Here is a 22491-nt window from a genome sequence, read left to right as displayed (position 1 = left end):
AAATGCTACCTCTTCTTATGCTAAGTATTTTAAGGTCTTTGCTGTACATATGGTCTAATGGCCATCAAGAATGTTGTAAAATGTCAGAATGTTGAAAAAGAGAAAACAATCTCCTCCCTCAGGTAGCTCACAGTAGTAAATACGTACTACTGAATTTATGATGTAATTACAGGTGTGACAGGTGCTTCAGAGGGGAAGTTCGGTGTGCAAAGAGGGCATATTCACAGAGATTTTACTTGATCGAGGGACTAGGGGAAGTTCTTCACGAAGTGCTGCTGATGCAGCCGCACACAAGAGAGGCGGGCTCACTCGCTGACATGCCTTCCAGCCAGAAGGAACACTTTGTAGGCCTGGGTGGGAAGGAGCTTGGCTGTTGCCAAGTCATTCGGAGCTTTGTGCACAGGTTAGAACTCCTGACTTTATCCTAAGGACAGTCGGAGCTGTTGACAAGTTTTAAGCTGGAGAATTGCAAAATCAGAAGTCTGTTTGCAAAAGATCATCCTTGACTTTTATGCCAAACTGCGCACTTCCTGAGGGCAGAGAACATATCTGCCTTTTACCCTCTTGCATCCTTATTTCTAGCATTGTGTCTGGCATAACATAAATGTTTTCTAAAAAGAGTAAATGAATACATGAATGAATGGGTGAATATTTAATCATAATTGGCATTTTGATACATACACCAACATGCACACATACACAAATGACAGCGGGCTTTATGCCCTATTTTATAAGATTCATTTTCACATGAGTATAGAATACTTATTTTTATGTCCTTAACATTAGCATTTTTAAGGTATTGAAATTATTTTTACACCATATAGTTTATTGGGCACACAGTTTTTCATTCTATGGATATATCACGATTTAATTAAACCATTACTAATCACAGGACAAAAGAATTAATTCTTTCTAAGTCTATTTTATGTACTTAGGTAATCACATACAGTAACACTTTTATTTTATAATCGTCTCTGTTATATTTTTAGAAATCTGTAATGCATACCGTTTGCTCTGAAACTTTGGCTTCATCTTTGATTACTTCCCAGTGTAGAAATAGAACTTATGGGTAGGCATATTTTAAAGGCTAAATTATCTTTAAGAAGCACCATTTTTCCACAGAAACAGAGGAAACATTTGCAAATCATACACCTGATAAGAGACTTGCATCTAGAATACATAAAGAACTTTTTACACGTCAATAATAAAAAGTCCAATAACCCAATGAAAGAATGAGCGCAGGGTCTGCATAGATATTTCTCCATGGAAGATATACAAATGGTCAATAAGCACATGCAAATATGGCCACTTGTTTATGTCATTGAATATTTTCAATGCAAATATGTCAAACATCACTAGCCATCAGGGAAACGCAAAGCAAATCTACAAAGAGATACGACTTCACACCTAGTAGTTTGGCTAGAATAAAAAAGGCGGATAATAGCAAGTGTTGGTGAGGATATGGAGAAGTCATAGCCCTCACACCCTGCTGATGGGAATATAAAATGGTACATCCACTGAGAAACAGTTTGGTGGCTCCTCAAAAAGTTAAACATAGAGTTACCATATGACCCAGCAATTATAGTCCTGGGCATATACTCAGGAGAAAGCATGTATCCACACAGAAACTTACATATGAATGTTCACAGGTGGGCAGCTTTGTTCCTAATAACCCCAAAGTGGAAACCACCTGAATGTTCATCATGGTGAATGGATATACAAAATATGGTCCATCCATACAGCAGAATGTTACTTGGCAATAGAAGGAAGTGAAGTCCTGGTGCTTGTTTGTATACGCTACAACAGGGACATACTTTGAAAACACAATGCTAAGCAAAAGAAGCCAGTCACAAAAGACCACATATTGTAAGACTGTATGGATATGATACGTCCAGAATAGACAAATCTGTAGAGACAGAAAGTAGATCAGCAATTGCCTTGGGCTGGGGGCAAACGAAGAGTGACTACTGTTGGGGACAGGGTTTCTAGAGTAACAAAAATCTTTTCGAATTGACTGCAGTGATGGTTGCAGCATTCTGAATATACTAAAAACCATGAAGCACTGGGTGTTATACGAAAACAATGAATCATGGATCACTACATCAAAAACTAATGATGTATTGTATGGTGACATAACATAATAAAATAAAATTTAAAAAAAAATACTAAAAACCATTGAATTGTACACTGTAGCAAAAATAAACAAAAAGAGCTGTGAATAAGGGAAGAGCCAGTTTCAATTTCTATCACCACTAAGTATCTAGATATTTTTTAACGGTCTATTAAACAGACCAACAAAAGTTTGAATGCTTAATATTATTTATCATTCTGTGATAAATTATATCAGCTGATACTGTTGGGGGCTTACTATGTGCCAGGCCCTGCTCTCAGGGTTCACGTGTATTATCTCATTTAATTCACCCAGGAATCTGATGAGGCAGACGTTATTAGCACTCCCATTTTTCAGATGAGGAAACTGAGGCAGAGAGTTTCAGTAACTTGCTCGAGATCATGGATCTGATAAAGGCAGAGCCAAGATGCAAGCCCAGGCCTTCTGTGGCAGAAACCGTGCTGTCGACCCCACTTCCCACTACTGCTTGTCAACTGGCCGGAAACCCTAGGGAATAAGTTATATTGCAGAGTGCTCTCCACAGGCCAGCACTCCCGCTCAGCCAAGATGATCCCTGTGCTCCACCGAACAATGACAATAATAACTTTGTTGCTTTCTTGGCATTTTTGCGACAAGGTGACTCATGTTCTCTCTGAAGCTTGGGTCACCTCTTGGCAGAGAGTCACTTTTCTAGGCCCCATGAGGGAGGCAGATCCTTAGATCAAGGCCCCTAATGTGGGGCAGCCCACGACCAGGCCCGAGAGAGGAAAAACCGAGTCATGGTGTAAGGTCGGGGGATGAAGCCCGAGGACTCTTACCCAGAAGACAATTGCTTGTACAACACACTTGAAACCTGCCATGTTGGCGTGTCCCTCTCTGTCTCCTCTATAGGACCCTTTTTAGATTGTGGCGGCTTCTTATTCAATGCCAGTGGGGCATTTTCCAGCCCATCCTACCCTGGATACTACCCCAACAACGCCGAATGTGTCTGGGAAATAGAAGTGAACTCTGGCTACCGCATCAATCTGGGCTTCAGTCATCTGCAGTAAGTAACACTCAGATCACCTGGTGAAGGATAGGCCTCCACAGTCTGCGTTGTGTGCTGGGCTGAGATGCTTTTCACTCTCAGGTGCCACAGGCTAGACATTATGTTGCTCTGATCCTACCATGAAGCATTAGGCAACATAGGGAAGTCCTTTGATATGATTGAAGAAGAGCAAGAAGAAAATCTTAGGTTCAGTAACATGGCTCGTGAAAGTCCGAACTATCTGTAAAAGACAGGAGCAATAGAAATTTCAATGTTGACATGAGTGCATTTTTTTCATACAGGCTGGAGACGCATAGAAATTGCAATTTTGATTATGTTGAAATTTCTGATGGATCACTGAATAGCAGTAACTTGCTGGGGAAAATTTGTAATGACACCAGGCAAATATTCACATCTTCTTACAACCGAATGATTGTTCGATTTCGAAGTGATGTCAGTGTCCAAAACACCGGCTTTTCTGCTTGGTATAACTCCTTTCCTAGAGGTGCGTTCAAACTAAATCCGACAGAACTGACTTTCGGGGCTCGGTGTGTTTAGGCGGACCCTGCTTCCGTGCGTGTCATGGTTCCTATGTGAATGCAAAGAAGGACCTCAGCCATATGTTGCCCCTCCTCCTCCTTATCTCACAGCCGACTCTGATAAGCCAAGGCCAAGAGATGTGGGGAATCGCGGACACACCTTGGCCTTGGGTTTGCCACTTCCTGGGAGACCTGGTGACTGACCTTGCTGAGCCAACGTGTCCCCATCTGGAGGGGGAGGGGGTCTGAGCTCTGTGGTGTCTTAAGCCCCTTCCAGCTGATCTTGGAGATGTCTGTACCCTGACCAGTCACCTGGGGACTTTAGGAGGGAGCAAGGCCCATGGGTTATTCGGCCTTCGAGATCTGTTGTGGGAATGACCCTCAGTTCTTATGCCATGTATCTTTCAGACGCCGGCTTGAGATTAGTCAATTCAAACGTCTCCTATAATGCATGTGCCGGGCGTGTGGAAATTTATCACGGTGGCACGTGGGGGACGGTGTGTGACGATTCCTGGGGCATTCAGGATGCCCAGGTGGTCTGCAGACAGCTGGAGTGTGGATATGCAGTATCCGCTGTGGGAAACGCCTATTTTGGGCCCGGCTCTGGCCCCATCACCCTGGACGACGTGGTGTGCTCAGGGACCGAATCTACTCTCTGGCAGTGCCGGAACCGAGGCTGGTTCTCCCATAACTGTGCCCACAGTGAAGACGCTGGAGTCATTTGCTCAGGTACCACGCGGCGTCATTCGTGGAAGGCCCCTTTCACCTCCAACCTGCTGCAGGGTGAAAGTTAAGGGCTGGTGGTTGATGGTGTTTGTGGCTCAGTTCCGGGGGTAGAGGTGAGACTGGAGCTTGGCAGCTATGCCCTTGGTCTTCCCGCTCCAGAAGACCATGCAAGGGCCCCGTTGTCTCTGGTGGGTTATACTGGCCACAGGACTAGTATGCATGTGTGTTCTCACCCTTCCATTTGCTCTGGGACCTTTAGCAATGAGTCTCATCTGTCAGCCTCAGTCTCCTCCTGTACAAAGAGGAGATGGTCATGATGCATCTGCATCCAATGGCGATTAGAGACCTAAGTGGCTCATTCGTGTAAAACCTTAGAACAATTCCAGACAAGTAGGAAATGAGGAATAGGTGATGCTGTGACCTTGGTCGTGGCACTGATGACCCCCAAGTGATGATAAGGCTGGGAGAGCAGCGGGAGAGACCCGCCCAAGGCCTCCCCCTCATAGAACAGGCCTGGGCACCTGGGTGGCTCAGTCGTTAAGCGTCTGCCTTCGGCTCAGGTCATGATCCCAGGGTCCTGGGATCGAGTCCCACATCAGGCTCCCTGCTCGGCAGGAAGCCCGCTTCTCCCTCTCCCACTCCCCCTGCTTGTGTTCCTGCTCTCGCTATCAATCTGTCAAATAAATAAATAAAATATTTAAAAAAAAAAAGAAAAAAAAGAACAGGCCTTACGGCAGTAACTCCACAGGCCATGAGTGCACTCACAGAAGAGGTCAGACTGTGAGTCACATGGGTATGCCCCTGCCGCATGCGGGCCCCTCCTCCCGCCACACTTCAGCAACTAATGCTTTTCTCCTATTCCTTTTCAGGAAGCCAGCCAACAACGCACAGTAAGTACCCGTCATTTCTATCCAGCCGCCTGGCTGGCCCTCTCTGCTGCTGGTGCAGGGCATGCCACTCTCTCTCCCAGGAATTGCCCTTATGTCTTCCCTGGCACTGGTATCCCTTGCAGCAGATGTCCCCACCCGAGGAGAGCTGGGCCTCTCTCTGGGCTCCTCTTTGACCATCAGTGGCCTGGCCAGCCTAAGATTCAGATCTACGGTCAGTCCCTAGGAGAGGCCAGCCACCTGTGTAGGTTCGGACACCAGACCCTGGTCAGTGCAGGCCAGTGGGTCCTGCTTCATCACTGAGCTCCGTGTTTAACCACCAAAAGCTCCTGGCTGCCCACTCCGGAACTGCTGCTGAACCTTCTCTAAGCATTCGCAGCACACTCCTGGCTCCTGAGATCTTTCCTCTCCATCCCCACCCTCCCCTCCTCACCACCAGCCTCCTACAGCAGCGACCCCTCAGCCTTGCCCCCATCCATTCTTCACACAGCAGCTGGGGGCGTCCTTACAAAATGCCAACGTCAATCCCAGCCTCCACACCTTCGCACCCTTCATGTGACTCGTCAGGGCCATTTGGGTGTAGATTCCCATGTCTGGGGACAGATCCACTTCCTTTGTCTGTTTCGTTTCCTCCCCCCACCCCTCCTGCTCCATCCACACTGATGTTCCCTAAGTGTGCTAGTGACTGTCAGGCCTGGGTCCCCCTGCATGGAACCCCCCTCTCTACTTTTTTGCCTGACCACTCCCCCCTGCCCCGATTACCTGCCCCCCTTTCTCTGCTCAGTCTGGGTCAGGAGCCAACGCTCTGGGCTCCCACCATGTCCTGGGCTTACCCTGATCACAGCCGCATCCTGCCACGCTGGGATTTGCTCTTGCCCGTCCACCGCTCCAGGCCATGAGCTCTCTGAGGGCACACATCCAGCATCTCGCTGTGAACCCAGGGTTGGCACCTTTCTGCACAGACCAAGTGAGCACTGAACATTCGTGCCAACGATACCAAGAAACTGATTGTTATCTTTTCTCTTGGTCAACAGCTCCTGTTCACGATGCCACCCACCCAGACAGTAAGTTTGGGGCTCCCTGACAAACCCCCTTTCCCTTCCCCTCAATGACAGTGCTGCTGGGTGGGGCAGCGGGGGTGGGGGTAGGGGGACAGTGACAAAAATGAGAAGATGGCTTCCCTAAGTAGAGCCTCCCTGGACAGTCCAGGTCCACACCACCTCCTGCTGGCTTTCTGTCTAGGGGGTTGTTTAAAAATTTCCCCAGGTGACTGTGCAGCAGGCTCTGGGGGCCCTCCAGATTTTCATTTCTTCCCGACAGCAAATTATTCCTGCGGAGGCTTCCTGTCCCAGCCATCTGGGTACTTTTCCAGCCCGTTCTATCCAGGGAACTATCCAAACAACGCCAGATGTGTGTGGGACATTGAAGTCCAAAGTAACTACCGTGTGACTGTTGTCTTCAGAGATGTCCAGTAAGTGTGTGGGTGCAGAGGAGAACACGTGGGGGCCTCACAGATATCGTAGAACAGAATAAATGGCACCTAGCCCTTCAGGAGAGATGTTGGCCCAATTGACATTTTCTCTTATGGGTTCAATTTTTCAGCTAGCCCAGAGGCAGCCTGTGGAGGTGGGGCCGGGACAAGAGCCCTGGTTTAAAGTCCCAGATCTGTCACTCATTTGCTGTGTGCCCACAGGAAATCACTTAATTTTCCCGAACCTTGGTCAAAACAAGGAAATAAAATATCTGCTTTCCTCTCATCTCTGGCTACTGGGAAGGTCACGAGAGAGAAAGAGGTGAAAATACTTGGAAAAGGTTATCCAACGGGAAGGATGCCTGTTAGGAGTAAGAGTAACACACAGAATCCTATTAACCACACCAGGTTGTTTTTTTTTTTTTTTAACCCTTTTTTCTTCACTGCCTCCTTTTTTGGGGGGTAAGTTCTGGGGGGTCAAGTAGAGGTGGAGAGATCTCTGCTGCAGAGGCTGGTTTATCTGTTCCTCATTCGGTGAAAAGGGGGAATCACTGCTTTAAGCAGAGGACACAGCGTCAAAGCCACGTTATGATTGGTCCAAGGAGGGGCGTGGCCAAGCAGAGGTACGAGTATTTTCTGGTGTCCAGGAAAGAGGGTACCATCATTTCTTTTGTAATAGCCTTTCCTGAACACAATAGTCTCCTCTCTTGCTGTTTGGTTGCTGTGGCTTTGCGAATCTCTGCCTTGGAAATTCATTTGGAGTTTTGCAGAAGTTATAATATTATTTTAACCTCCTCATCATTACAATTCATTCTGGATCTCAGAGACTGTACTTAAAGCTCCTGCGATCCTATGGAGGAAGGTCGACCACCTAACCTTCAGAGAGGTTATTTGACTTGTCCGATATTCATTAGTCCAGTTATTTATTTCTATCACTATGGATTCATGACTATTTATTTTGTTCAATGGGAAGCCAGGGTCTTTTTGATTGAAGAAGCAGTCTAAGGCAGATTGTGATCCTTTCCTTTCATGATGCAAAGGAGTGTCAGGAGAGGGGCTGTCAATTTCATATGTGTGACCCCAAAAGTTAGGACGAAGTTTCGTGCATGGCAGTCACAGGGAAGTGAATATCATTCTTTTATTTTCAACTATTAATTTTGTCAGTATTTCTGCCACAAAGGTGTGACCCTCCCCACCCCCCCAACTCACTGAGATCTGACCCCCTGCATCAAATCCTGGCTGAAAGTGACGCCAAAACTCTGTGTTCTGTCCCTGCAGGCTTGAAGGTGGCTGCAACTACGACTATATTGAAGTGTTCAATGGCCCCTCCCACAGTTCCCCTCTGATTGCCCGCGTTTGTGATGGAACCAAGGGCTCCCTCAGTTCCTCATCGAACTTCATGTCCATTCGCTTCGTCAGCGATGGCAGCATCACGAGGAAGGGCTTCCAGGCCAGCTACTACTCCAGCCCTTCTGAAGATAACACCAGTAAGTCCCCTCGTGGGGGCTCGTTGTGGGGGACACCTCTGCTCCACCCTTCTGTGGTTGCGAAATAAGAAACTAGAGCAGCTTTGTCAGGTCACCAAGGCTTGATCTGGTGCTGAAAGGGGCCACGAGCAGTGGTCTTGGGACTCCGGCTGCACAGAAGCGAGGTCAAGGGCCAGAACTGGCTGATGGGCGGTGTGGTGGTCTTACTGTGGTCAGCAGAGACTAAAAAGAAGATGTGAGGTCATACTTTCAGCACATGGTGAGATGTCAGTGCCAAGGACACAGGTGACCACCTGTCCCCTGGACTATGTCCCAAGACAGCATATTTGGCTGCTATCTGAAGATGGACTGAGCCGATCACTCAGCCACTTCCAGCTAATGGCCACAATTTGAGCTGTTAAATGGACTGATTTATAGATAGGCTTAGGGACTGGGTGAGGTGATGTCCAAGCTCTCTTTTGCAGTCAGGATTTTAAGCATTGACCTATTCCATAGCTAAAGGACTTTATTTTATAACATCTCCACCATTCAACTGGAGCATTACTTTACTTTATGGATAAATGGTAGATTGGCAAAACATTTTACTCATTTCACATCCTGCCTCCATTTCTCCATCAGGGGAATCCTAAGTCCCTATGCCCTCGAAGGAGTCTTGTGAGAATAACACTGACCTGAGTCATGGGGCACCTGGGGGGTTGTGGTGAGGGCTATCCAATGTGGGCCGTCTTTGTCCGCCATCTTGGTCTCTGCATCTTTATACGGGAGGAGCGCCTAGTGGGCTTGCTGGGGTGCTGACTGCCTGCATTATTTGCCCTTGTCCACCAGAGCTGCTTTGTCTGCCAAACCACATGCAAGCCAGTGTGAGCAGGAGCTACCTCCAATCCCTGGGCTATTCTGCCAAGGACCTTATCATTCCCACCTGGAATGAAAGCTCCCAGTGTCAGCCCCAAATATCGGCCAGTCAGGTGACATTCACAATTCCCTACTCGAGCTGCGGCACCATCGAGCAGGTAAGTCTAGGGCTTCCTACTCTATCTCCTCCTGAATAAGCTTTCTTATAGTGATGTATGCTGTGTTTCTTGAATTCTAGGGATTCAAGCGACATGATGACGGTATAACCAGTGTAATCAGGGTAAAGATTTAAATCTGTCCCTTAGTGCCATGATGTAGCTGTAGCCATTTCCAAATGTAAGGATGAGGAAGGAAGGTCAGCAGGCCGTTTTCCCCCATACTGTCATGCACAGAGGGTGCATGGCAGGCTGCCATTCCCATCAGCAATAATCATCGCAGCTCCCAGGGGCAGCTCCAGATTTTGTAGGGCCTGAAGCTTATACAGTTTGGGGTTGGGGTTAGTGAGAGGGGTGGGTGCCTCATGAAACAGAAGAATGCAAACGTATCTTACTTTTATAAATATTACAGAAACATATGGCTGTGCCAATACACTGCTAGGCATTGGGGGAACCTGCATTGGGGAGGTCCTGAGGCTGAAGCTTTATTAGCTTCACAGTAAATCAGCCTCTGCAGCTGAGCCGTCACCATCTAGGGTGACCAGCTGTCTCGGTTTACCTGGGACTTTGCAGATGTCAGCATGGAAAAGTCCCATGTTCCACAAAACTCCTCAGTCCTGAGCAAAATGGATAGATGCTCATCCTCCCAGAGCCAAACACTAGGATTAGCCAGTGTCATACTCCCCAGATACCCATCAAGTATTCTGTCATTGTCACCCCACTTTAAAAATAGAGGGGCTGGGCTTCGAGAGGTCAAGCAGGTTGCACAAGGCCACTTGGCCAAGAAGTAGCAGGACAAACATCAGACTCCGAAAATCTCCAAAACCTTATACTGAGTGAAAGAAGCCAGCCACACAAGAGTACCTACTCTGTGATTCCATTTCTATAAAATTCAGGAATGGGGAATAAATGTATGATGGAAAGCCGACCTGGTTAGAGGGGATTGCCTGCAAAGGGGGTAGGAAGGAGCTGTTTTGGTTCTTGGAAATGTTCTGTATCTTATTGTGGTGGTGATTATTGTCAAACCTCACTGAATGATATGCCTACAATGGTTGCATTTAATTTTATGTAAATTTATTTGAAATCATCTAAATTCTGAATTTTGGGATGACACCTAAGTAATCACTTCAAGATTTTGTCTGTTAGGGAACAGACATGATGCAAATAATGTGGCTTAGGACTACAGTAAATACACAACATGAAATGCTCGAATATGTACAATGTGCATGACACACACGTTCAGAGGATGTCAGTTTGTCACTCACCAAAGATGTACTGAGCATTTGCTGTGAGCCAGCACTGGGCTAGGTGCTAAGATGACACTGTTAATTACCTGGCAAGGTAATTTCCTGATCCTTTGACACGTAAGAAACAGTGGGAGAGGAAGAGGATAGTCATTTAGCCAAACAGATTGGCCTATCAGCCACGGGTGGGTGCCTAGGCCTAAGGGTCCATAATTGCCATTATGGCCACCTGGCTCCTTTCCTCAGTTCCTACAGATGCCAATTCTCCTTCTGAGATGAACTGAGTGAGTCAGGGAGACTTACATGAAGACAAGCGTACATATCAGTCATGCTATGCAAATGTTCTAGTCAACCAGACTTATATTTTGCCCTGTAATTTAATTGTGTTGGATTCTGGCTTGTATGAGTTTAGTCAGTAGGAGTCAGTGCACCAAAGATGATTATCCCTCCCGGTTTCAAGTGTGCAGCCTGGAGACTCTGATATCTGAGCCACCCCATCGATGTTCCTTCATGTCCATTAGAAGCCACCAAAGCAATGTGCCAATGCTGGTTCTCGTAAGGTGGCTGGTGGTGGCCAGCATGCACTACACTCTCATCCCTCCATTTATTTAAATACCTGCGTCCCCTACCAGACCCAGTGCCCAGTGGCTGGTGTGGGGCCTAACCCTTTATAATCGGATTATAAACGGCTGATCTGTATGCCAGCCACTGAACTCAGTTCTACGTGACTTTCAAAATTCTTAGGGCAACATTCATTCCCACGTAATCACAAGGAATTGGAGGCTTACAGAAGTTAAGCCATTTGCCCGAGGCCACATGGGCATGATCTGCTGAGCCAGGATTCAAAGCCAGGACAGCATGATCTGCAGGCAGAGCCGACCACAGCTCCCCCAGGAGCCTCACTGAGCGGGGTCTGATGAATGGTGGCTGGTGTGGCTGAGTAGGCGAGGTCTCCCTACCACATGAGATGGATATCAAGGGGAAGAGTCCCAGTCTTCATGGGAATAGCAGTTGACTTATCTGCAAGATGTCCCCTTACATCCTGTGTTCCTTCCGAACCGAGCAGACACCTAATAATGAATTTTAATCTAAAATCGGAACTGCTTCTTGCGATCAAGAAATAAACCTGCATTCCATGTTCATTGCTTGGAGTGGATTCAGAATTTAGCTTGAGCATAGAAGCCATAGACGAATGTGAATTCCAAGAAAACTTTGATTTTAGTGTACAGAGTTAAACTGAAGTCACCTTAGCTTGTCTTTGAAGGAGTAACAGAGTCACATTTATATGGTTTCTTTTGACAACAACTAGCACTCACATATAAAGCCCATTATTTTTTTCTTTTTTTTCTAGAAAATATAGTGTATTTTCCTTGCATGAATGGAGGGCGTAGGATAGATGAGGTCTCCCCACCCCACCAGAGGGATGCCTTCCCAGAGCTGGGTCCAGAGTGCGGGTTCTGGCACTCCCCTACAGGCCTGGGGCTGCAGAGACCTCCCTGGCCCAATGAAGAAAACGGGGTGGCAAAACCATTTTAAATTACTTGTTAAATTTTTCTCCACATGTTTATCTGGAAGGGACAAATTCAGAGTTGAGTTATGCAACCACAAGCATGAAGTGAAAGCCTTTCCAACACATGCTGTTCTGAAGAACAATGATATTTAAGGTGTACAAGTGCTGGATTGAGCAGAGAGCTTGTCTAATCTTTCAAATGGCCAAGAATAGAATTTGGTTCTTGACAGGGTGCATGACTACATGTGACTTGAAAAACCTCTTTTTTTTTTCTTAAGAGTAACCTAGCCTCACATTTTAGGATTTCTATTTAGGCCACCATGGTGTTCTTTTTGCGCTCGTTCTTGCAAAAGTATCCATTGCTTATGGGAACTTGTACTTGGCTAGCAGAAAGAAGTTTGCTTCTGGCCATCATCATATTGGGAGGGAAAGAGTTACTCCCTTTCTCTGCCAGGCAATGACTGGCTTGTGCTTGCCTCATTTGAGGCCAGATGATCGTGGAGCTTCCAGAGGGCCTGGTTCACCTGTGTCCTCTCAGCCATCTGGGCCCCATTCTTCATCCGTTATAGTACTTTTGTGGGCCCTGCCCCCTGTACCTTTCATTCATTCCATGGTATCTACTGATGCTCCTCACAGTATCGTTGACACTGTACCAAGCCCTGATGACATCATCTTATCCTTGAGATGCTCACAGACCACTGGGTGGAAGGCTCTCTCCCTTGAAGGTCACTCTTAGGCCCATCAAATGGCATGAGAGACCAACATTCTGAGGAATTTGCTGCTTGCTAAAAGGCACATTAGGAACCTGTCCCGTGGTACAGGGAGTGACAAAGCAGCGTGTGACAGGAAGTGCTCCAGCATTGCTCAGTCCACATGAGCCTCTGGGGGAGCCCCTACCCCAGTGGTCAGAGTCCCACTGCAGCTAAAACTCCACCCTCTGTCACTTCCGGTCCTGGCAGCCTCAGACACCAAGCTGCTACTGAGCCATCCAAACAGCACAGTGAAAGCTAATCCCACCAGCCTCTCCCTCAAGTACATGGCCGCCTCCCTTGGTTTCTCCCAGCCACAGCGAGAATGAAGCAAAGCAAGCATGAAAGGCCCTAAGCCATGGAGTCTGGATTCAGCTTGGTCATTCAGCAGGGCAAGGGGTCATCCAGACACACCCATCTTCCCATGGGGAGCAGCTCCTAGGAGGCCCCAACACCTGGCCCACACTGCTGTCCCCATCACGTGGTAGAGGAAGGGGTTGTGTGAAAGGAGGGAGTCCTGCTAGTTAAGCCGCATGCCCAGCCCAGATAATGGGAGCCATGGCAGTCATGTGCCTTCTCTGTGTGGTCCTGGGAGGGTTTTAAAGTCTGGCTGAGTCACTTCCCTCTCATTGTAAACAAATCAGCAGTGAGCTTCCCTTAACAGGTGATATTTGCTTGACTTTGCTCTCCTGTCTTTGTCTCCCAGGTGGATAATGATACCATCACCTATTCCAACTTCCTCAAAGTAGCTGTTCCAAGTGCCATCATCCAGAGGAAGAAGGATCTCCACATTCACATCAGCTGCAAAATGCTCCAGAACACCTGGGTTAACACCATATACATTGCTAATGACACCATCGAGGTCAATGAAGTGCAGTACGGCAATTTTGACGTGAACATTTCCTTTTATACATCTTCTTCATTTTTACATCCGGTGACCAGCAGCCCATACTATGTGGACCTGAACCAGAACTTGTACCTTCAGGCTGAGATCATCCATTCTGACACCTCCTTGTCCTTGTTTGTGGATACCTGTGTGGCGTCCCCATATTCCAACGACTTTACATCTCTGACTTACGATCTAATCCGGAGTGGGTAAGGAGTGTCTTCACAGGGTGAATGTCAAGCTTCACCTGACAATTCAAACATGAGTAGCCTAAAGTCTCAAGGACTTTGGTTCTAGTAGAGCGAACTTAACCAGTCAGGTTGTCATACCTGGTTAACATCTAGAGAAATGAATGTGTGGGGAAGTGAATGAACCACCAGTGGTCACCAAGCAGGTTAGCTGTAACTGGGATTTGGCCCAGGTAATCGAACTCCATAAGAAGACATGCGCGTAGTGGGGAAAGCCTTGATTCTGCAGCAGATCGAGATTGAGATGCCAGTCTTCCATGTACCAGCTGCCTCACTCCAGGCAGGCAATCATATCCTCTGAGCCAGTCTCTTCCCCCACCAGATGAGAATAGTGCTGCCCACATCATAGGCTGTTGGGAGGATGAAATGGGAAGGAGTCGATGGGGCCCTGGGCAAAGAGCATGCACAGCAGGTGGTCCACAAGGAATGCTGTGGGTAGCAGGGGTCAGCAGGGGTCTCTTGACCTAGCAGCTGAGAATGGTGATTCTAACCAAGCTCAAGAGATGCAGAGGTCAGGCCAGTGGTGCCCAGGCTGGGGTCAGTGGTGCCCAGATTGGGCTCCTCCACTACAGTCCTGCTTCCCTGGATGACAGGACGCTGGTGAGGTCGAATTTGCCTCTTCGGAGCTCATCAAGGAGTCCTGGGATGCTGGGATGTACACTCCCATCCTTACTCCTTCGTCTCTGTCCATTGGTGTGTGCACCATTTCTTTGCTTATAATTTGACCTTGGCACCTCAGTAGCAATCACATAGAAGTACAATATAAAAGTTGTACTGATAGGCTAAGGGGCTTTGCTAGGAATCAGGGTTGGGAAGTTAAATTTTACACCTCCCGGAGATACTAAAAACAGCACCTTTTTCCAGGCACAGTTTGAATATGTGTCAATTCAGTAAACAGGTATTGAGGCTTGCCTTGTTCAGTCTGTGCAGTTGCTACAATTCACAACAGCCCCCTTGGTAGCAAAGATGGGGGAGAAGCTTACCCAAATTCTCTTTCTACAAATAGTAACAAAGTGACATTTGAATTTATGTCAGATGACTGAGATTAACACAAATGAGTGAGTTGGTTCATTTTTGCTAAAATATTATTTTTGGTCAAATTCTGGCATATACGTATATAAGATAATGCAATTTCCTCGGGAGCGGGGGGTGGGGCGTGCACGTGGGGGTAGATGTGGACCCAGCTGTACCTGGAGGGACACATTGGCTACACCTGAGGATCAGCCAGATCACCCACCTGGATGCCCATTAGAGGAATCTGGATCTTCAGACACACCCATTCCCGGCCCCACCTGCACATTCACTTTATTAGGTCTGTCGTGGGGCTTGGGTATCTGTATTTTCAAAACCTCCCCCCGCCCCATGATTCTGAAGTGCAGCCTGGGTTAGGGAGCTCTGGCCCCTACAGACCACCCTGACTGGTGTGGTTTTATGGGAAATGCAATTATTGCCCAGCAGCCCCTGGGTTACCCTGACCTCATTTACAACTGTCCTACTTCCTGACGAGGTTCTGTGTACTCTCTTTCTCACCTTTGCTGCTAAACTGACCCCTGTTGAAAAAAGAATGTGGTATTTGAGAGAATGTGCATTGAAAGTGGAGGAAGGAACCTCTGGAAGGGGGAAAGAAGATACTGAGTGAACCCTGGGCCACATTTCCAGGCAGAATCAGGCTGCCTTAGTGACAGCTCCCATCCACCACAAAAATTTCCACCCTAAACCCCATGGACCAGTTTCTTTGCTCTCCTCTTTGCTACATCACCCCAAATCCTCCTGTTAAGAGGGGTTCCTGGGTTATGCAAGCTGCTTGCTCAACTGGGGCTAGAGCTGGGAGATGCTCTTCACCCATATCTTGGTAAAGTTTCTTTCAGGGGATTCTTAAGTAACCTTCCCACTAACACCAGTGGCGATGAGACGTCTGAGGGAATAAGGAGGCAGTGGATATTGGAGTGGGGGGTACTGGAGAGTACTCAGGCTCACGTGGAAAGTACAGCCATCCAGGGCTCAGGGCAAGTTGAGGTGGGTCAGGAGACACAGCCCCAGAAATTTGGGAGGGGGTGGGGGTGGTAGCCACCAAAGATACCAGAGAGTAGCCCAGTGCCACCTTGCCTGGCCCTGAGACCAGGAAAGGAAAGGAAATGTCATCTTCCTTCATGCCGTCTCTCTGGACCCTGCTGCTTCTGTCACTCCCCTGGGTTTCCAGGGCCATCCAGCGTGGGGTCACTGAGCACCCACTGTGCAATATGGGGCCTGCTTGTCTGTGTGGAAACCCTGGGCCGATTTGCTGCTTTAAGATGCTGCTGACATACCAGAGCTGCTGGGGTTCTCCTGGAGGCTGACAGGCGATGTGTGAACCACACGTTCTGAGGGAAGGAAGGTGCGGCCGGAGGCGTGGGCCTGGCCCGTGCGCGTCATGAAGAAGGCAGTGCATCCATAGCTGACGGGCTGCTTTTCTCTTTTTCCAGGTGCGTGAAGGACAACACCTACCAATCGTACCCTCAGCCGTCGCCTCACATCACCCGCCTCAAATTCAGTTCCTTCTACTTCCTGAGGCGCTTCCCCTCCGTGTACCTGCAGTGTAAGATGGTGGTGTGCAGGACTGACGACTACTTCTCCCGCTGCCGCAGAGGCTGCATCCTGAGGTCCAAGAGGGACGTGGGCTCCTACCAGGAGAAGGTGGACGTCGTCCTGGGACCCATTCAGCTGCAGGTCCCGCACACCGAGAAGAGGAACCTGGCTAAGTGGCGGACCTCCCGCCCCTAGATCCGTGACCTGCGGGGACCGGGGTTGTTTCTACTGGTGTCGCGCTCCACCCCAGAGTGGGCACCCACCACGTGCCAGGCCTGCTGTGCTCCACGGGGCGATACGGACTTAGCTAGATCGCTTCTCGCCTTCTTCCGTGGGCTCCCGGTCTATGGGGGACCACGTGTGGTGCTTGGTCGAGAGAGTTCTGATCTGCGACACAGACACACCTGACGCTTTTGTCCTCTGGCTTCTGAACTCCCCGAACCTCACACTCCTCGACTGTGAAACGAAAATGTTAATACCTACCGGTTAGGACTGTTGAGGCGGTGCAATAAAATAATGCTAGTTAAACTGCCTTGAGGTCTGCCTGGTTCAAGTTCTTGGGTGCGAAAAATGGTGGGTCTTGTTACTATGGTTGCTGTCACCAATATCAACAACACGACGTTAACGATAACATTATCGCTCATGACGGTAATAACAAGAGGCCCCTATGTCCCCAGGGAGGGCCGTGGGGATGCAGGCAGGATCGGTTTATTCCAGTGGCTCACAAGGCTGACATTTTGGTGGTCAGCCATTCTGTCTCCTCATCTAGAACAGGGCTCCGATTTCACGCTCTGCTCTTTTCTTGTGGGTGTGGACAAGGAAACGACTGCAGAGGGATTGCCAGGATCTCCGGTCCAGGCTGAGGACAGGTCAGCAGATGTGGTGGCCCTGGTGACAGGGATAGGTGTGGGGTAGCAGCAGTTGTCGTAAACCCTCCTCCTGGTTACTGGGTTCCACCCCATGGGGCATCCTTGGCGGCTCTGTCTCCTTGTGTCGCATATTCAGGCAGTGAGCATGTCCAGCTGATTCTAGGCTCTTATCTCACATATGCCCTCCTTGAAGGACTATTATATGCCAGGAGAAAAATAACAGAAAGAGATCAAAATCCCTGCCCCCCTGGAGCTTACCTTCCACCGGAAGGGGATGCAATCCAGAAATGAGTTGAGTGCATGGCACCTGCCGTGGGTTGGAGCTATGGAGAGACACAGGACAGGGTGACGGGTGAAGGGTGCTGATGGGGATGCTGCCCACTGCACTCTTCTCCCTTCTTTTCCCATGGGCACTGCAGAAGCTCAGGGACTGAGGACCTCTGGCCTGGGATGTTTGTACCCATTTCTCAGCTGGTCTAAATGTCCCAAGTCCCCCTTCCCAAACTTCTGGAGCCTCTGGTCACATTTGATCTCCCAAAGCCCAGCTCTGACTTCCCAAACCTTTCCTGACTGCCACTGGGATGGCACTGCCCCCTTTGGGGTCTGGCCTCAGTTTCCTATCCAGCACCTCTCTCTCCCATTCCTTTCTCCTCTCCCACCACACAAACAGTTCCGCTTATCATCACCCTGCCCTCAGACCACCATCCTTGCTTGCCCCTCCCCCTTCCCTACTGGGCTTATCCTGATTCCCGCTCTCCTGTCCTTCCCACACCTGCCACTGACTGATGTGGGAAAGCAGGCCAGCCCCGAGGGGAGCTGCCACAGCGCTGGGGCCTTCCTGGCCGTGGTGGCCTTCACCTTGGGGATGAGCACCCTCACAGCCAGTGGCTGGCCTCTGAGCCCTAAGATGTGAAGCTAGCACCATGTGCATGTGCTCAAACATTGGCCCCACCTTCTCTGGAACCCACGTGTGAAAGGAAGAAACGAGAGCCCAGAGCTTGGCACCCAGCAGCGCCCTAACTCTGTTTCGCTTGTCATAGGTGCATGGTGCAGTGTGAGTACAGATAGGTAGAGGCTTGTTTTCCGGGAAACACAGGTTCAATGCTAGGACGAAATGTCAGGCAAGGAGGGGGAGTCCCTGCATCTCCAGCGAGGAGCATATAGTGGTGGGTAGAGCCAAATTTTATGGCAGCTATACAGGTGGGTAGAGGGGACAGCTTACAGATACCAGACAGTGAATGACAAATGTGCACAGACAAGTGTGGGAGCAAGAGACCGGTATAGAGACAGAGAGGCAGAAGGTATGGCTGTGGTTGAGCAGGATGTCGAGCCAGGCCCAGCTCTGGACAGAGACAGTGGGACAGGGCAGAACCAGACTGTCTGCACCACACCTGGGCCAGGGGGAAATGACGTGGGCTGCTGTGATTTCTAGGAACTGAGACTGGTTTCGGGCTGGGATGCTCACTCCTGGCTGTACATGAGGATGAGTCCAGGGCTTTCCAGCTTCTACTGCCTACTTGAACCTAAACCAGTTAGATCGGGATCCCTGCAGGTGGGCCTGACAGTGGTGATCTAAAATCTCCAGGAGATTCCTATAGAGCCAAAGTTGAGAACCACTGGTGGAGTCCTTAGGTCCCTCTGAAGAGGCCAGTTGGGGCCCTGATCCTGAGAAGGAGCAGAGGAGGGCAAAGGTCCTTGCTGTACCCATGGGAGGACCCTGGAGGCAGGCTTGCCCTCCCTGAGTGCCTGAGCACCTTCCTTCTGGGAACCTATTCAGTTTCATTCTAAAGAGACCATCTTAAAATGGCACTTCCCAGAAGTACCTCCTTTTGACTAACACCATTGCCTCAGCCTATCCTCTCAGTAAAAGCATGGTGTGGAGAAATGCTATTTCAGCATCTCTTGCCAGGGGGGTCTTCAAACACAGAGTGAAATGCAATCCCCTTGACAGCTGGGCTGGTCAGGTATTATCACTCTCACCTGGCAGGGATGGACACCAAGGCTCAGAGAGGTGAGAGAGCACAGAACCCAAGACAAGGCTGGGGCAAGCCAGAGAGGTTGCGGACTCAAGTGCCAGGTTTTCCTCCCTCCTGTGTCCCCAGACCTTGGCACCAGCAGCCCAGGGACACTGGCCTTACAGAGAGTTTGCCCTCTGGGTGCATCTGACAAAACTGTGTGCAGCTGGGTAGTGTGTGGGACCCACGATCCTTAAGGAAACAGGTACAAAACGAGGGGTTCTCTGATGGTTGTGAGATCCACATCTATCTACAGCCCAGCTGGTTCTGGTAAGACCTTTCACTGTGCCTGGGGGTACAGCTCCTCCAAGCTCCACGCACCTTCAGGACTTGCTCAGAGCCCTCTCAGTGACCCTCAGCTCCATCCTCAGCAGAATGCTAACACCCCAGACCTCTGAGTGGTCAGAAGAACAGCAAGGCAAGGTCACCTGTCCTGACTTCGTCTCCTTCCCCTTCTGGGGACAGAGTCTGCCTTCCAACCCCTCCCAGAGGAACTGTGAGAGGCTGAGGGAATGGTGTTAGTCAAAATGAGGTACTTCTGGGAAAGGCCATTTTAAGATGGTCTCTTTAGAATGAAACTGAATAGGTTTCCAAAAGGAAAGTTCTTGGGCACTCAGGGAGGGCAAGCCTGCCTCCAGGGTCCTCCCATGGGTACAGCAAGGACCTTTGCCCTCCTCTGCTCTCCTGTGAACACAAGATGCTAAATGGTCTGGTTTGTCCATAAAACTCAGCCCAGTGTGTGGGCCTGAGGGGAGAAGCTTGTAGAAGGAAGGAACAGTCAGATCATGGAGAATTTTGTACACTATGCTAGGTGGGTACACTTTATCCAGAAATCAGAGAGCCACTGAAGGGTTTTCAGTGGGGAGTGAGAATGGAGTCCTTTGTGTTTAGATGCCCCTGCTGGATGGTAGGAGTGAACTGGAAGAGGCCAAGATGGACTCCTTCCCAGAATCTACAACAACGTCAGTACAGGAAACCCATGTCCTGAGCACCCATTGAAGGAAGGCCATCCCAGCATGAGTTTCCCAGTTGGTTATCTCAGGATGGTCCAGATGTAGGAGTGCTGTTCCCCAGGAGCTGATGGCCCTGCCAGAAGGGTCTGTGAAGAGACCCCCCACATTCCCCAGACTCTCCAAACAAGGAAAGTACACTGAGTGGTTCGGGGCAGCTGCAGTCCCATGGGAGCTAGGACATTTGTGGGCACCATATCCTTGGTGATCCTCCTAACTAACTCTTCGTCATATAAAATGCAATATCGATAACCCAAGTCGGATGATCCCACAGGCAATGTGGACTTTTTGTTTTCCTCTTTTCAATGCTTTTGTAGAGACCCATATCCTTCTGCTGTATATTTTGTCACTGGCTAGTGGGAAACAGAAGAAATTCAACACAAAATATTCTTTATTATCAACCACTTTGCCAGAGAGTTCAGCAGAAATCCAGGACAACACGTGTGTGTGGTGCGTCTCTAGGTCTTTTCCTAGTGCATTAGAGACATAACAATTAGGCAGCTCTCCTGCCCAAGACAAGCCTCAGACAAATGGGATTCCATCTTGTTTTAAAGACCTTTCAGAAAAGGTTTCAATCACTCTCAGTGATGCCTGATTCATCACTGTGTAATGAGAATTTTCAAATAAATAAAAAAAAAACAAATCTAGTCTTCAGTAAAGAGAGATTTTAATCAAAACAATTACAGCAACAAAGAGAATGCTGTGAGCTGCAAGTGTCTCAAAAGTCAGGAGAAAAGAATTTTCCTTTATAGGGAGGAGGACAGAGCCTAGAAAAGTCAGAGGAGAGGGATGGGATGAGCAGGTGTGATTAGACAGGTAAGCCAGAAATGTGTCTCCCTGTGGTCAGCTGATTCCAGGAAGAGCTTCAAGGAAGGTTGTTCTACTTTCCCAAGATTCCTAAGCTCTCAGGTCTTGGGCAAATGGAACCTGTGTAGAGGAGGGTAGGTTACCTAGATTAGGTAAGGTCAATTTACTGGCATTTCCTTCTGATTGATGTGCAGGAGAAGCCGTTCCGCTAATCATTGATTAGAAGAAACAGATTTTGGAGGGAAAGTGTCTGATTTGTTTTAGGTTACATGTGTTATATTTGTACGCATACAGATGTATATGGAGAATATATATAATATATAGCTTGTAGAGTATATAGTATGTTCACTACACATTTTGAATAAATACACTAGAAAATACCAAGGGGATTATAAGAAGAATAATAAGAAGGAAAATCATATTCTGACAGATATCTGCTATGTCATTGAGATGACAGGTACATTTTGAGAGCTTCCCTATAGTGTCTCCCTAAGATCTTGGCATGCAGAAATGCTGGGATAGAATCTGTGTACGTTTCTGGGCAGCATCTTTGGGTCACACAGCTTCCTCCTCACTCAGTGACAATCCAGTAGCCATTGGCTCAACCTTATTTCAACAGGCCACAAGCATCCTCATGCCCATCATGACACATAGCCACGCATGGACTGGGGAAGAAACATCAGCACATTCCTTACCCACTTCTACTTACCATTTGGGTCACCCTCGTAATATATATCAAAGGGAGAACCCCCAAAGGGAGTTTCTTTTTCGTATATTATCATTATGATGTTGGCTGAAGATTGAAAATGGAAATTTAAAGCTTCACACATCATCCCATATCTCATATTTCCTGGAAGTCCATTGGTTATTTCCAAAGTCTCTGAATAACAGGTGAGGCTGTTGGGGCCGAAGGAAAGGCATACATCAGCTCTTGGAATCACTGGCCCTCCAGCAAGCAGACTCAGCAGGGATGAGACCCCAACATGAGCTTTGCTCACGGGAGGTGCCAGAGCTGATGGGGACAAGGGAAGGAATGTCATTCATTCTTCTGAACTGAGGACAGCCCCCCAGGACACTCCCAGTTCTACAAAAGAACTTCCCTGCTGCCTGAGCTGCAGGTGACTTCAAAATCACCTAGCAGACTTACTTGTGATCTGGGATGCCAACATAGAAATTTGGGGTCAGGAGCCACTAGTTCATGGGGCCCCAGAAGCGTCAAAATACAGCCAACACTGTGGTATGTTTCCCTCAATAATGCCCACTGTGGCAGGCCACGGGGTCCAGACATGAGTGTATGCTCACCATCCTGGTTTCTAGGTTTGACTGTTTGGCAG

General features: G+C 48.6%; 1 protein-coding gene across 1 annotated transcript; it reads left to right on the top strand.

The window, feature by feature from the left end:
* Window positions 1-2892: 2892 nt before the first annotated feature.
* Window positions 2893-16988, top strand: DMBT1 (deleted in malignant brain tumors 1). The gene is made up of 10 exons (XM_031028980.2): window positions 2893-3155; window positions 3440-3642; window positions 4085-4405; window positions 5272-5292; window positions 6324-6353; window positions 6610-6760; window positions 8039-8247; window positions 9073-9257; window positions 13464-13852; window positions 16354-16988. Exons 1-10 carry the CDS (start codon window positions 2908-2910, stop codon window positions 16649-16651), a joined length of 2055 nt encoding a protein of 684 aa, XP_030884840.2. The 5' UTR covers window positions 2893-2907; the 3' UTR covers window positions 16652-16988.
* The last annotated feature ends 5503 nt before the right edge of the window (window positions 16989-22491 follow it).

This window comes from Leptonychotes weddellii, chromosome 6, assembly GCF_054177405.1.
Source record: "Leptonychotes weddellii isolate Sample4059 chromosome 6, ASM5417740v2, whole genome shotgun sequence".
Lineage (NCBI taxonomy): Eukaryota > Metazoa > Chordata > Mammalia > Carnivora > Phocidae > Leptonychotes > Leptonychotes weddellii.
This window is presented reverse-complemented; position numbering and strand designations above follow the sequence as displayed.

Bases quoted from the DNA above. Each gene is read 5' to 3' on its own strand.
- DMBT1 (XM_031028980.2), top strand. From the start codon at position 2,908: ATGAAGCCCGAGGACTCTTACCCAGAAGACAATTGCTTGTACAACACA. The intron at 3,156-3,439 runs GTAAGTAACACT...TTTTTCATACAG, and splicing joins CTGGGCTTCAGTCATCTGCA to GCTGGAGACGCATAGAAATT. The intron at 5,293-6,323 runs GTAAGTACCCGT...CTTGGTCAACAG, and splicing joins AAGCCAGCCAACAACGCACA to CTCCTGTTCACGATGCCACC.